Consider the following 16,175-nt stretch of genomic DNA (forward strand, 5'->3'; position numbering starts at 1 on the left):
GTATTCTCTTCACAACACCCTGTGAAGTATGATATCCATTTTACAAACAAGGAACTGAGGTACAAGGCTAATCTAAGATCACAGAAGTGTGCAGGGAATTAAACGCTGGCCTACTGAGTCCCAAGGCACCCTAATTACTGGACCATCCTTCCTCTCCAATCCTATGCAGAAGAAAAGAGTCACCATAAATGGAAAGACCAAGGACAGCAGAAAAGGGGGATGAATAAAGTTTAAAGTAACCACTGTATTTGCAGGGTCCCACCTTGCTAAGCACTGACCCGCCGCACACACTGGTACTGTACTGGGGGCTGTAGCTGGGTGTCAGTGAACTCTAGTTAAACTGGCAAAACATTAAACATGCGTCCGATGAAGTGAGCTGTAGCTCACGAAAGCTCATGCTCAAATAAATTGGTTCGTCTCTAAGGTGCCACAAGTACTCCTTTTCTTTTTGCGAATACAGACTAACAGGGCTTTTACTCTGAAACTAGTTAAACTGGGTTTCCCTGTATTGCCTACAGGTGATGTTAAGCACTCTCTGGTTTCCGGCCCTGGCGCCTGCTCCCAGGGACAGGAGAGCCTCGCCCAGCGCAGCTTTCCCCTAGCGATCCTTCTTCTCCGGCTTTTCCCTGTGTCACTCATAGCGGCCGCCGCCGCGCGCTCCACCGCCGCCACCACCGGGGGCCAGGAGCCGCCTGAGGCGAGAGGGGCGGACACGGCACGGGCTGGTCCTTCCCCTCCGCGAGCAGCCCCGCCCGCGGCAGCTCTCCCATCCCCCACCCGTCACCGCGGCGGCTTCCCCAGCTCGCCTGGCCCAGCCCAGCAGCCGGCTCCGTTGCTCAGGGAGGGGAGCGACGCCCCGCCCAGCCCGTGGCCAGGGCGCCCGGGCCAGGGGGAGCCGCCCTTCCCTTTCCCGCTGCGCTCACTGGCTGCTCCTGCCGGGCTTGCCCAGGCTCTGCCTCCCCGCTCGGCTCTGGTCTCTCCTTCCGCCTGCCTGGCTGCGTCCCCGGCCCGCTTCCCGCCGCCACCATGTTTCGGTTCCTGCGGGGCGCGCTGCTCCCCGAGGCTGCCTGCCAGGAAGCCAACAATAATAGCTCTAGGTACGAGAACCTCTTCAAGAAGCTGGACCTCAATGAAGACGGGAGAGTGGACATCGCCGAGCTCCATGTGGGCCTTAAAGCCCTGGGCATCCCCCTGGGCAGAGATGCAGAAGAGGTAGGGGCTGGGTGGGGCTGGGGCCGGGGTGTGTGTGAGAGGAGGTGAATCCTGTGAAAAAACTCTGGGCTTTGAGGCCGTGAGCAGCAGGCTCTGGCCTTTGCAGTAGTGAGTGCGATGTCCCCAGTGACCACTCGCCTCTGGCCGGTGTGCAGAGCGGGGCCCAGCGTGCCCAGGAGACTGTCTACGCTACAGAGTTTTGTTGGCAAAAGGCACCTTTTGTCAACAAACCAGTGGATGAAGGTGTACACACTGCAAGGCTCCTCCCGCGGGCAAAACCCTCCTGCTTTGCCAACAAAATAAAATCATCTTGATGAGAGGCGTAGCGCTTTTTGCGGCAAAGTTAGTTGGACAAAGTGTCAGTGTAGACACCACGCTTGGTTTCCATCCTGTAAGTGGCCTCCAGGAGGTATCCTACAATGCCCATCCTGACCACTCTGGTCAGCAGTTTGAACTCTGATGCCCTGCACCAAGGTACACAGGCAGTCCCTCCCCCCTGCTCTTAAAGCCAGCTGATTTGTTTGCTCTCTTGCCCATTTCAAATCCCTTCTGCCCTGCAGTGGGGTACAAGGCCGAACCCATTAGAAGAAGCAGGCCATATAACCAAAATGGAGCTACATTTCAGAAGGAATTTTGCTACATTTAGATATATCTTGTATAAGAAGGGCTAGATCCTCCTCCCATCTGTGTCAGTGCAAATCAGGAGTAACTCATTTGAAGTCAGTGGAATTACAATAGTCTAGGTGAAAGGAGAGACAGGCTTAAAATGTGCAAACCTTTTTGTCAGGGTTCCAGTGGGAAACAATTTTGTTTTTCCTTTTAATATGTCTAATTTAGATCTCTTAGGCCAGACAATTTTTTAAATAAAGTGCCAGGATTGCTGGAGTTGTTAGCTCTTTATAACCCCAATCCTGCAAATGGATCTGCATTTCAGTGGGACTCTGTGCTGTCATAGTGGTATGCTTGTGTGCATCTAGTTCAGGACTGAGGCCTGTGTGTTTAATTCCTTAGTATACAGCTTTTATAGTAGGAACTATCATGTAGGCTCTCTGTAAGGCTGTAAATAGATTAAATGTCCTGAGTCAAAATTTTATTAATAGCTTGGCAGTTGGTAATTCTGTGGGCAGTTGGGCTTGGTCTTGCTCACAGTGGTATCTCGCAACCCTTTCTTGCATGATACCTGATAGCACATTCCAGGCCCAGCATAATAATGAGAATGAATTGCTGATTTTGGCCCTGGCTGCACAATCTGCATCTCTCTGCTTGCATGATCTGAGTCATGGCAGTGTAAGTTCCTCTTGGGCAGCAGGTAAGAAAAGTTTTAGCACCTTCAGTTTCGGTGTCAGAGAGGTGTAACATTAGCACTGGCTACTGAAGAGGAGATGCAAGTAGAAATGATTGGCCTGGGCCTGGGCAATGGAGAGTTAAAATACTTTTTTTAGTTTATATGTTTTTAGGACACATTCCATGACTCCACACACACACAACCCCAAAACATTCATACTTCACTGTGTTGTGGTGTTCTTGTTGGCCCATTGCACTTGCATGCCCTTTACTGTCAGTGATATAATTTCATTTATGAATATAAAAATCTGACTATATTACAGAAATACCAGGGCCAGATTCTTGGCTGGTGAAAATCACCCTAGCTGCACTGAGTTTCATATTGCTATTCGGAGTTACACCAGGTGATAATCTGGTCCCATATAGATGTAAAAAGGAAACTCCTATTTATTACTCTCTTTTAGCCATGGCTAGGGATATATTGTGAAATGGCTTATCATACATAATTCTATGGATAAGAGTCATCTATGGTAAGGTGATTTTTTTCTGAGAAGGCAACATGTGGTTCAAAGTATGAGACTTTTAATTAGATCTCTTTGTTAGCCAAAGCTGGTGAGATTGGCCTTACTAGGATAGCTAATCTTAAAAGTTTGCATTTGTTTTTATTATCTTCAATTTGTATTGACTTTCCAAATTTGCTATCAAACCTGAGATTAGTTTGGCAAGATAAATAGCTCTATACAGTAGCTCACGAAAGCTCATGCTCAAATAAATTGGTTAGTCTCTAAGGTGCCACAAGGACTCCTTTTCTTTTTGCGAATACAGACGAACACGGCTGTTACTCTGAAACCATACACAGTACAGTAACTCCTCACTTAATGTTGTAGCTATGTTCCTGAAAAATGTGACTTTAAGCAAAATGATGTTAAGCGAATCCAATTTCCCCATAAGAATTAATGTAAATGGGGAGGAGGGGGTGTTTTGGTCCCAGGGAATTTTTTTTTGGCCAGACAAAAGCATTATCTATATTTTAAACAATTTTAAACAAGCAATTTAATACAGGTATTAAACAGGCTGGCAGCCCTGCTATCAGCTCTCCTATGCCCCCGGCATCCGGCGGCTGTCCGAATTTAGAGACCATATGCTGACATGCTCACTCTCCTCCAACACATACACTTTCACATACACTCTACCCCCATTCTTACACGCTCCCCCAACACATACTTTATCTCGTCCCCCTCACCCACTCCCTGTCGCACACTCTCCTCCCCACCACCCACTTCAGTTGAAAAAGCGGCTGGCAATCTAATAGGATGCCCATGGAACGATGGGATTAAGAAACCTGCATCGTGTGATGTTGTACCTGCCCCATGAGGCATTGCAAACCTTTCCCAAAGCACCCTGCAGTCAGTTGCATAGTGGGATAGCTACCCACAATGCACTGATCAGGCATAAACATCAGGGAGAGAGAGGAGCCTCTCACCCGGCACCTCCCACCCGCCAGTGGACCCTGAGGAGCTGCGCCTTCCCCCTGCTCCTCCTGCCTGCGGCAATCAGCTGTCTTGCGGGGTTCAGGAGGCTGGGGGGAGGAGCAAGGACGCAGCGCAGAGCCTCCCCCTCCCTCCCTCCCCTGCCTCCTGCCCACGGCAATCAGCTGGTTAGCGGCGTTCATCCGCAGGGTCCGCCGGCGGGTGGTAGGCGCTGGGAGGGGGGCGTGTACGGGGGCTGCCATCCGTGGACAAAGCAGGCGGCCAAATGACGTTATAGGGGAGCGTTGCACAACTTTAAACGAGCATGTTCTGTAATGGAGCAGGGACGTAAGATCGAAACAATGTTAAGCGAGAGGGCGTTAAGTAGGGAGTTACCATATATCTCAGACTTCTATGTAACACAGGGAGGGCAAACTATGGCCTGTGGGCTAGATCTGGCCTGTCAGGGCTTTCAGTAGGGCTCCCTGCCTGCCCTGGCCCCGCGCCGCTCCTGGAAGCAGTGGCAGTGGCGGGGCAGAGGGCTCTGTGAACTGCCCTCACCTGCAGGCACCACCTCCCGCAGCTCCCTTTGGCCGGGAACAGGGAACCGTGACCAATGGGAACTTTGGGGGTGGTACCTGCAGGTGAGGGCAGCATGCGGCCGAGCTGTCTGCCCCACCCACCAGCAGGAGCCATGACTGGACATGCTGGCCACTTTCAGGAGTGGCACAGGGCCAGGGCAGGCAGGGAGCCTGCTTCAACCCTACTGCACGCCGCTGCCACCCCAGAGTCGCTCGAGGTAAGCGGTGTCGGGCCAGAGTCCGAACCCCTCCTACACGCCAACCCCCTGCCTTGAGCCCCCTGCCGCACTGCTCCTGCACCCCAACCGCCTGCCCTGAGCTCCCTGCTGCACCCCTCCTGTACCCCAACCTCCTGCCCTGAGCCCCCTCCTACACACCACACCCCCTGCCACACCCCGCACTCCCTCCCGCACCCCAACGCCCTGCCCCAGCCCTACATTCATGGCCCTGCATACAATTTCCTCACTCAGATGTGGCCCTTGGGCCAAAAAGTTTGCCCACCCCTGATGTAACATAACCATAGTGTAACGTGCATTTCTCTCATTTTTATTATGTGAAATAAATATTTTTTTTTTTAATAATGCCATGCATTATTGATTTGGACTCCACTTACGGAAATAAACTGGTGTGTGTGCGCGTGTGCACACTTATCCTACAAAGGGGATGGGAAACCAAGACAAAGTGGCCTAATGATGATGTTACATATAGTATGTATTCTTAAAACTCATCACTTTCAAGCTGATCTTGAATAAATAAAAGATTACTTAAAGGAGCTTTTAGCTTCTTGACTGTCCTTGGTATTCATTCATATTCTATATTGTCATTACCCAAGGCATATATTAATATTCATACAGGAAAAAAACACAGGAAGTGCACTTTTGAGACGGAAACATGTCATATGGTCTCCAAATCAGAGGGATTGATTTTGTTTTCAGCTGTGAGGGTGCAGATCCAGAGCAGGTTCACCAAAGTGAATGCATGACTCAGTTTTTACAGGCAGCAGCCATTGCCCACATGTTTCAGAGTAACAGCCGTGTTAGTCTGTCTTTGCAAAAAGAAAAGGAGTACTTGTGGCACCTTAGAGACTAACCAATTTATTTGAGCATGAGCTTTCGTGAGCTACAGCTCACTTCATCGGATGCATACCGTGGAAACTGCAGTAGACATTATATACACACAGAGACCATGAAACAGTACCCCCTCCCACCCCACTGTCCTGCTGGTAATAGCTTATCTAAAGTGATCATCAAGTTGGGCCATTTCCAGCACAAATCCAGGTTTTTTCACCCTCCACCCCCCCACACACAAACTCACTCTCCTGCTGGTAATAGCCCATCCAAAGTGACCACTCTCTTCACACATGGTATCTTGAATGTCTCCAGGAAGATTTCTTATGTGGATTGGAGCCTTGCAACATCCATTGTTTGTTAAATGCTTCTTGATTGGGCACTGAACTTGCAAATTCCTTTCTAAAGAAGCTGACCAAATGCCTTACTAAGGTTATTTAAAATCAGACAAGTATACAGCCAATATTCATAACTCCGAATACAACAATTTCACATGCATACAAATAGGATGAATATATGCAGTAGATCATAACCTTTACATAGATATGTTACATGGCATATATAGCATAAAATGTATTCCAGTTATGTCATATATACATTCATAAGCATATTTCCATAAAGCCTTATGGGGGGGCACCATCACACCTACCTACTGCACTGAAAACCTTGGGAGTCAAAATGCCATTTCTAAGGTTATAAGTAAAATAGTTTTATCATGGCAGCCTCCTAATAATTGTGTCAGTCTCTCCAATTTTGCTTGGTAACTTTTACATATGGAAAAGATGAACCAAATGTAGAGATTGAGAATCTCTCTGCCAAGTACTGCTCAGTTACATCAGTGTAAATTGGAAATAAATCCATTGAAATCAGTGGAGTTACCTGGATTTACAGTGATGTGACTGAGAGCAGAAATTGTCTTCCCTTCCTTTAGTTGCTACAAAATTAAAAAACAAAACAGAACCAGAAAAACCGTACCTTCCATGAGCCATGCAAGGGTGGGAAATACATATGGAATGCACTCAATTTCCTGTATGTTAATTGTTTTAAACTTAGGCTACTTCTACAGTACAGCCTATGTCAGCAAAATGTATGTTGCTCAGGGGTGTGAACATTCCACCCCTCTGAGTGACACAGGATACACTGACATAAGCATTCATGTGCACAGCGAGAGAGCTTCTCCCTACACCTTGGGCATGTCTACACTACAAAATTATTTCAACCTAAGTTACGTCAGCATACAGCTGCCGCAGTAATTAAATTGCATTTGCAAGCCCATCCTACGCTCATTCTCTCACCAACATAGCTTATGCTGCTTACAGAGGTGTTTTTTTTTTTATGCCTACAGGAGATCTCTGTCCCATCAGCATAGAGCGTCTTCACCAGATGCGCTAGAGCTGTGTAGCTGTAGTGGTGCAGCTCTGCTGCTGCAGTGCTGTTTGTATAGACAGATCCTTACTCTGCAAATAGCGTGAATCAGAAACGGCTTAAGGCTATCTTCAGAGAGCCACAGGCAGCCTCACCTCCAGCTCTTTTCCTGTGTTTAGGTAGCTACTCAGTTTCATCTGCCCTTTTCCGAGTCTAAACAAAGTAGAATTGTCTTGTTCTGGTGCCTTGCTTCACTTCAAGTCTTGGTCTACCCTACAAATGTAGGTTGGTATAACTATGTCCCTCAGGGATGTGTACCAGTCCAACCTGAGGGACATGGTTATACCGACATAACCCTCAGTGTAGACAGTGCTATGTCAGCAGGAGGGCTTCTCCTGTCAACATAGCTACTGCCTCTCAGGGAGGTGGAGTACCTATGCTGATGGGAGAAGCTCTCCCATTCGTGTAGATAGCATCTTTTCTAAGCACTACGGAGGCACAGCTGCACTGATGTAGACAAGCTCTAAGGCCTGGTCAACCCTTCCCACAATACACTTCACTACATATACAAGCGCTAGCAACATACAGTGCTAAACTGCTTACCCGAGGGGTGGGTGGGTGGGGCGCAGTTATATTGTAATAGGAGCTGCCTGAGCTGAGCGCCACCTGTATCCGGCACCCTATACCTCCTCCCGCACCATAACCTGCTGCCCCTAGCCCCCTCCTGCACCCAAACTCTCTCCCAGAGCCCACACTCCACACCCACTCTTGCACTCCAACCCCCTGCCGACCCCGCTCCAACCGGAGTATAAACTGGAATTTCAATAATGTCAGTTTATAGAGCTTTCCGTTTGGTGAAGTGCCGGATAAAACAGCTTTTACTGTAATTAGGTCAATGCAGTATCAGTATAGACTCTGCATTGCTTATAGCGACTTCTACCGGCTTTCAGAAGCCGTCCCACAATGCACTGCAGTGACAGTATGGTCTGTACAAGCACTCCTGATGAGGACATGCACTGCCGACACAAGGAGAGCATAGTGTGGATGTGCAAAAGCGATATAATTAATGTGACGGCTGTATGCTGATGTAATTTAGGTCAACATAATTTTGTAGTGTAGATATGCCCAAGGTGTAGACAAACCTTCTATCTGATGCTGCATATGTCACACTACAAGCAGCACTGCAAATTTCATCCAACCTGGTGCTGTTTTTGAAGTCTTCCATAAAAATATTGTTTGATTTTTTTTACACTCTTTTACTAGCAAATTTCTTCATAAAACTGCATCTTGCTAGTAAAATTAGAAGTCTGAATGATAATGGTCTGTATCTGTGGGTACAGAAACACACACTCACAATATCCTTCAGTAAAGGATGACAGAAATGCTGAGTAAGGAAATGTTAATGCGATACTGAAAAGACAGCTATCTTCATTATTTCCAAATTTTGCTTGGAGGATAGATTAATTGTATTAGAGACATGATACATTTATTGAAAAAGGAAAATAATTCAAATGCCTTTGACGCAACAACTTTGAAAAAATTTAAAGGACCAGATTGTCATTGAATTTTATTACTTCCTCCTTGCACAAAAATCCTAATGTTATTCCTGACTAACACTACTTGTCTGCAGAGAAGTCCTATTACATACTAACATGACCCAAGTTTAGTGCTGTTTTATTTCTGTGAACTAACTCTGGCTGCGTGGTTATTTGCAGCTGTGCTGGCTAATTTTATACCTACATAAATATTATTTCAGTGGTGTGCACAATGTACTCAATTTTATCCAAATGTATGTGGGGAAGTAGTCCTTGCCCTTACAGTCTTGCAATCTTTGCAATTCTGCAAAGACTTATGTGGGTGTTTAGTTCTGCTGAAATAAATGGCACTAAATTCAGTGCATAAAATTAAGTGCACATATAAGTCTTTGCTGGATTGGGGCCTATGAAAAGATGATAAATCTCATGGTTCATGATGTAAGTTTCTTCTTGAACCATTCAAGTAGTTAATTTCCCTTTTATATTAAAGCATTATGTAATTGGCCTCTTGCATAAAAGGAGTGATAAAGTATCTGGATTCTTCGAAAGAAGCATCAGATAAAGGTCACTGTCGATTTTGGGATAATGAACTATATGGTATGCTCTGGTATTTCCTCTTTCCCTGTCTTCTCATTCAACTTTATTCAGTTCCAATATTTGATCAAACATTCTGGCAAGTGAAATAACATTGTAGGTATATGAGTATTTATGTGCACAGCCCTTAAAGATAAATTATTCTATCTCACAAGATGATCCCATAGATCACACTAATAAAAACATGATGAGTTGATGGTCTGCTTGTCCTTCATCTTGTCAATTTGCAACAGACCAAACCCAGACTTCTTAAAAATTGGAAATGTGCATATATACGAAAGGCTGCCAGAATGTCACTGATTATAGTTTGTAGTATATGCTACTTCCCAGAATCAAGTAGAGGCACAGATCACATTACAAAGTTGCACAAAAGCCAAATGGACACACTATTTCAAGTCAAACAAAGAGGAAATGCAATATGGCCACAGTATCATATGGCTTTCCATAGACAGCATTAATTATAATAATACCATTAATGCACAGTCATTCTGAATAGTGGAAAAAATCCTTTTGCAGAGTAGCAAAAGGAAAATAGATACTTATTTCTTTTTTAAATGAGAGAGAGAAACTTGGGCCAGATCCTCAGCTGGTTTAAGTTAGTGTAGCTCCAGTGATCTGATCTATTCAGAATACACGGAAGGTGTTAAACTAGCAACCCATAAATAGTGCATTTACATGTCGAGTTCTATTTTTGTTCATCTCATCATATTGCATATCAGTCTTTGTGATAAAGCTGAAGATGGACAAGAATTTTCAGGTGTTAGTTTTCAGAATGATAGCAGATTATTTGGATGTTTGTTATATATCTAGATAAGACTAGTGAGATGTTATCAGATTGAATATTCAAAGTTCCAGTGACAATTTATGGTCTGGGTTGAAGTACTTTTATTTAAAATCATATTTTGACATAATGGGCCTGATACTCATTTACACTAAGGGTATATCTACACTTAACCCTGCTATAGCACTTCAGTGTAGCCACTCTCTACAGTGATGGGAGAAGTTAATTGATCTCCACAAGAGGCAGTAGCTAAGTCAACAGAAGAATTCTTCTGTCGACTTAAGCACTATCTATACCAGGAGTTAGGTCTGCTTAACTATGTTGTTCAAGGGTGTGGATTTTTCCTAAGAGATACAGCTGGATCAGCTTCACTTTTTATTTTTGACTTGGCCTAAGGCCCCTTTACATAGCTGGGACAGTGTAACGGGGCCTTAAGGTGGGAGTAAATTACATTTATACCCCCATGAAGGCCCCTTTACACTTTCAAAGTGATGTAAAGGAGCCTTAGTATAAATGAGAATCAAGCCCAATGATATTTACCTCTCAGCAATTGGTTTGCACTAATATCCACATTTTATCAAGTAAATGACTTTTCTTTTATGCCCTGAAAATAAACCAGCAAGTGACCCAGAAGTCCAGTTTTAGTTCTAAATACCTCTTTCCTAGACCTGAAAACATTACAGAACATTGAAATGTATATAACATAAAAAGTACAAAAACAAAAAATTATTTAGAAATATTTTCAGCTAAACCAAACATTTTGAGGTTTGCATTTTCTTTAGTTCTGTTCCTTTTGTCTGAGAGGAGGTTTAAATGCATAATTATACCTCCATATTTATTAATGCATAGCTAAGTCTGTATATAATCTGATAATTGTCTATTTTAAGTGTCTTAAAATGCCACAAAGCTAATGTGTGTGTGTGTGTGTAATCAGATTGAAACTTGTCATAGATGTTTCTAGCATAGAAAGCATTTCCCCCTTTTATTTCAGCTATTAAAAAAGCAACCTCCTACCCCGCCCCTAAAAGCCACATAAATGTCACATAGTTTTGTTATTAATTTCAGTTAATTTTCTTGATTTCTTAATTTTCTTGGTGAAGTAAGCAGCATTTTAGACCAAATTAATCTAAATTAGTGCCTCTTCATTATGATGTAACCTGGATAATAACATTTCAGAAGTGACTGTAGCTGCAGCAACTGCTTGAACAGAAATTTGGACAGCTTTCCAAAAGCAGACGGTAACTACATTTTGAATCCATATAATACAGAGTTTACCCATGAAGTTCCTCACACATTTCTCTCTCAATTCCCCCCTATAGAATCATAAAATATCAGGGTTGGAAGGGACCTCAGGAGGTCATCTAGTCCAACCCCCTGCTCAAAGCAGGACCAATTCCCAATTCTTGCCCCAAATCCCTAAATGGCCCCCTCAAGGATTGAACTGACAACCCTGGGTTTAGCAGGCCAATGCTCAAACCACTGAGCTATCCCTCTCCCCTATGTTCCATTCAAATTGTATGACTGTGATCTATTTCCTTAGTTATTCCATTCTTGCGTCCTTCTTCCAAGCCAGATAAGTCTTCTGTTGCTCTGAATGTCAGCTGTCTCATTCCCCTTCTCTGTTCATAGATACTCTTTTTAGTAACTAAATATTGATTAATGAGTAATGAAATTGCAACCATTAATTCTCTTCAAACCCGCAACAGAGGGCATAGAAGGTCCCAAACCTTACCATAACCAATGTCTTATTTTGTAAACTTCAGTGATCCAAAATCACAAATGTTTCCTCAGTAATAATCTGATTTTAGTTTTCATAGGATATGCAGATTAATTAAAATGAAATAATTTTGATGACCATCAAAGCCTGCCATATGCAGCAGGCCCCGAGTCTCCATTAAAAAGATATATAAAGTGTGCTTATCATCCTTAAGCCTCAGAAAAGTGAAAATTAATCTTTATGTACATTTGGGTTTCATTGGTTTTTGGTTCTATGTTTAAGTAATGCTTGATGGTAAAGTCAGGATTTTATGAAAGAATGTCATAAGTGATTATAACTCTTCCTCTTGCTCCAGCTCATAGCAACAGAAATTGGGCCACACGGACCCCAAGTCAGCAAAGCTCTTATACATGTGGTTAACTTCTTTGCTGAATCATGGTTTTGAGTCAGCACAAATGGGCCCAGTCCATTGGAAAACTGTTGATTCTAATCCATCCAAGATTTGTAAAGTGAGGATGATTCTGGGTTTGTCTACATGGGGACACTCAGGAAAAATTAATCCAAATTAGCTAAAGGTGTGAATTAAAACTGGATTAGTTAAACTGCATTCAGTTTTATTTAATTCACTTCCAAAGTGGATTAAACTAAACTGAATTAAAACTGTTTTAATTCAAAATGACTGGGTCCACACAGGGGTTTTAATTCAGTTTAACTAAACCAGTTTTAGTTCACACTTTAGTTTGGATTAATTTTTTTGAGTGTTTCCATGTAGACAAGCCCACGTGACGGGCCATCGTACGCGATGGACAGATCACCCTGCCAAATATGGCCGGAGTTGCAAAGAATGCAGATGGAGAGCTCATGCAAAGACAACTCATATCTCTTATGCTGTGTTGCTTCAGATTCTTGGCAACTTTTAACTCCCAATCCTGAGACTGAGGGCAGGTCTACACTAGAAGCTCTACATCGGTGCAGCTGCAGCATGTCTGGTGAAGATGCTGTATGCCAACAGGAGAGCACTCTCCCATTGGTATAATTACTCCACTTCCGTGAGAGGCGGAACCTTTGCCGACATAGCGCCAATGTGGACAGTACTTAGGTTTCTTTGAATTGCATTGCTCAGGAGGGTATCATTTTCACACCCCTGGCAATATAAGTTAGATCAACTTAAGCAGTAGTGTAGACCTGCCCTGAGTTGAGAGCATTAATCCAGGCTTTACGATAGCCTTTTCTGCATGCCATAGGTAGTAAACTGATGGGGTTGGCATCTGTTCAGCTAGGCTCATTTTGTGGGTTTTGTTGCTTGGAATGGACTGGTGAAAAGAAGATCTCTTGCTCCCTGGTACTGTAAGAAGGGAGAGCTTCAGGTCAATAAATGGTGTAAAGTACTAACAGAGACAAAGCTGTCATGTAGTGATCAGCATCACACATTTATATATCATGGTTCCTTCAAGCTTCTTGGATGGATGGATGTCAATTTTGGGAGCAGGAAGAGGCCACTCCATATATTTTAAACGACAGCAATACTCCTGGGAAGGAGGGGAAATAATTCAAAATACTGGTAGGCTCAGGTTCGTTTGGATTTGAAAGGATCTGTAGTGGAACTATCCCTCAGCCATTACAATGTGGAAATACTGATTTATTTATAGTGTTGTATTTAGTGTATTTAATATTGTCATTTACAGAGTTCCATAAGTGTGCATTGTCCTTTACAGATATAAACAGGACAAGGGGCCAAAGTTAGCCTTGGTGTTAGGGGTACACATTCACTGAAGACAGTGGAGTTGCACTCACTTAAGCAGGGTTGAATTTGGTCCAAGAAGCTTGCAGTCTAATACAGAGGTAACGTTAGAGTAGGATGCAAAGTTAGATGATCCCATATGAAGGGATATTCAGTAAGCAAGCTTTCCTTCAGCTATACCCCCTCTTCAGACTAGGGAAAACCTGTGAAACAACTGGTCATTATCAGAAAGAAAAGGAGTACTTGTGGCACCTTAGAGACTAACGAATTTATTTGAGCATGAGCTTTCGTGAGCTACAGCTCACTTCATCAGATGCATACCGTGGAAACTGCAGCAGACTCTATATATACACAGAGAATATGAAACAATACCTCCTCCCACCCCACTGTCCTGCTGGTAATAGCTTATCTAAAAGCCATTTCCAGCACAAATCCAGGTTTTCTCATCCTCCACCCCCCCACACAAATTCACTCTCCTGCTGGTGATAGCCCATCCAAAGTGACAACTCTTTAATATGCAGTGTGAAAACCTCTGGTCATAGCTGGGCAGATAGTTACTGTTCTTATTGTCAGGTTTCAGAGTAACAGCCGTGTTAGTCTGTATTCGCAAAAAGAAAAGGAGTACTTAGTCTCTAAGGTGCCACAAGTACTCCTTTTCTTTTTGTTCTTATTGTGGTGCTGTTTTGATTTTGGCTTTTTTGTAATGCATTTGCAGCACTGCACTCTATTTACTAGTCATAGTTTACAGAATGATCATGAGTCACTAATTGCACCAATTAAGAGTCTTTAAATGCTGTTCCTTTGTCCTTATTTTCTCCTCAAGATGAAGAGGCAGGAAGTTGGAAACACCCAGCAATCTCTTGGTGACTTCTGACTTTTAAGCATTCATAAGATTTAATTAATCAGTTAAATTAACAAGCTAATTTGATTGAGAATTATTTTATAAAAACAAAACCAACCTCCTCACCCACCACTTCTTTTTTTTGGAACAATGATAAATTCTGAATGTGAAAAAGTTTCCCTAACTTTTTTAAAAATCATGGTTAAAATACTTTAATAGTGATATTTTCAGGAATTTAAAAGAAAAATCTACATACAAATATAAAATAACTTCTACCCTCTTCTACTCTGTAGGTACCATCATGTTGAAAATATCCATGGGTCATAACTGTACCACTTAGTAATCTAGCAATGTGCCAGGTCAGTTGTCATGTGCAAAATATTTAGTCGCTTATTGCAGGTTTCCCTTGTTTGGCAATGAATATTGTTTATTTATGAACAACAAATCATGGCTGTGGATGTACCTGAGAATACTGGGAAAAATTAAACACTGCAGCATCCTTGCCTATTCCCCCAACTCAAGGTTTGAATTTTTTCTTGTGTTTCATTCCACCTCCAAATGCTTGGGCTTATGTTGCCTTAGTGTGACAGAGTTGGCTGTTTGTACAAAAGGCACCAGGAGCAGAAGAACAGCGACAAACTGTTAATTTGTTAGAAACCACAGTTTGAATAGTATAACATGTCAGACCTGGATGTTCAGTCAAAAAATGGAAGGCCTTGATATTAAAATACAAATAGACAAAAGGCAATTTTAAGGTTTTTGTATCATTAAATCTGCTGGTGTGCTCAACTAGTAGTTATCAGTTCTTTGTATATATGCCTTGTTGCTATGTCTTGTGTAATATCTTTATTGCTTGGGTTCAAAGTTTCAGATAGTGAGACATGAAATGGCCTGTCTTGGGGAAACATGCAAACAACATTTTTTTCTCTTGCTGTTGAACCTAACCAAGGGTGTGGTGAGCAAGTCTATACCAGGAAATAGCATGCTAGCTCTCCTGGCAGCTCAGGCTGCCAGCCTCATCATTTGCCTCCCTAAGTCTCTGTTGTCTGGTTCTGGGGAGTAACATGGGGGAGCCTGCACTGTAATTCATCTAATGACCCCTTATGGAGAAAGCTGGAGAGCAAGAGGAAGCAGCAGGCAGGCTCCAAAAGGACAGGGAGATAGAAAACAATGTCTGGCACCAGTCCGCACCTGCAACAAAATAGAAAATTTGGTGGCAAAAGTGTTGAAATCTGTCATGTCTTAGACAAATGCCAAATTCTGCAACAACAGAATAGCAGAGTCCATAGGGCCCTTGTTGAGGTGAAGGGGCAATTCATATCTCAGAGTTATTGTTTCAGGTTCTCTGCAGACTCAAGCAGGCATCACTGCATTGGCTATGCTCACAAAATATGTGGGCTGCAGCCTATAATGAATTTCTGATCTTCCAAGCATTGCTGCTCTCTTCTTTTTGTTTTTAAATTTAGGGCAGAGGGGGAAGGAAGAAGCTTTTAGTTTTGGAATATAAATTCTGGTTGTTTTTCAGTTTCTGTCATAATCAAGTCATTTTGTTTTCTGTGGTATAGTTTCACAGTCAAATATCTGGGTCTGTTCCCAGTGCTAGGTTGGGGGAATAGAGCGCTATGCACCCTGTCTATTTTCATAGTCTGACACATTTAAAAAAAACACAACAAAATTCACATTTAAAAAAATTAAAAACACACTTTAAAAATATGTAAATTAACTGCATTCACTACCTATTTATTTTCAAACACATGCTTTGAATTCTGAAAAAAGTCATTGCAATTAAATTTTTATTTAGGACACTAGCCAGTTTCCACTGAAGATAATAGGGAGTCCCTTTATCTGATGTTTGGTGTGTCAGAATTAAAATTGCTCACTGGATGTATATATTGACCTGCTACATGGCAATTAGCTTAGCCTAGAGAGCATATCAAATGGGTCAATGAGAATTTTGCCCCAGTATCTGAGGATAAATTGACCTATTA

At 43.0% G+C, this 16,175-nt stretch overlaps 1 protein-coding gene across 1 annotated transcript in view; it reads left to right on the forward strand.

The window, feature by feature from the left end:
- Positions 1-904: 904 nt before the first annotated feature.
- The window catches only part of SLC25A24 (solute carrier family 25 member 24), a 36,815-nt gene continuing 21,544 nt past the window's right edge, over positions 905-16,175 (forward strand). Inside the window, exon 1 of the mRNA XM_077824051.1 lies at positions 905-1,212. Coding sequence (XP_077680177.1) covers positions 1,027-1,212 — 186 coding nt within the window. The 5' untranslated portion in view covers positions 905-1,026. The remainder of the gene's footprint in view (positions 1,213-16,175) is intronic.

Source organism: Eretmochelys imbricata, chromosome 8, assembly GCF_965152235.1.
Source record: "Eretmochelys imbricata isolate rEreImb1 chromosome 8, rEreImb1.hap1, whole genome shotgun sequence".
Lineage (NCBI taxonomy): Eukaryota > Metazoa > Chordata > Testudines > Cheloniidae > Eretmochelys > Eretmochelys imbricata.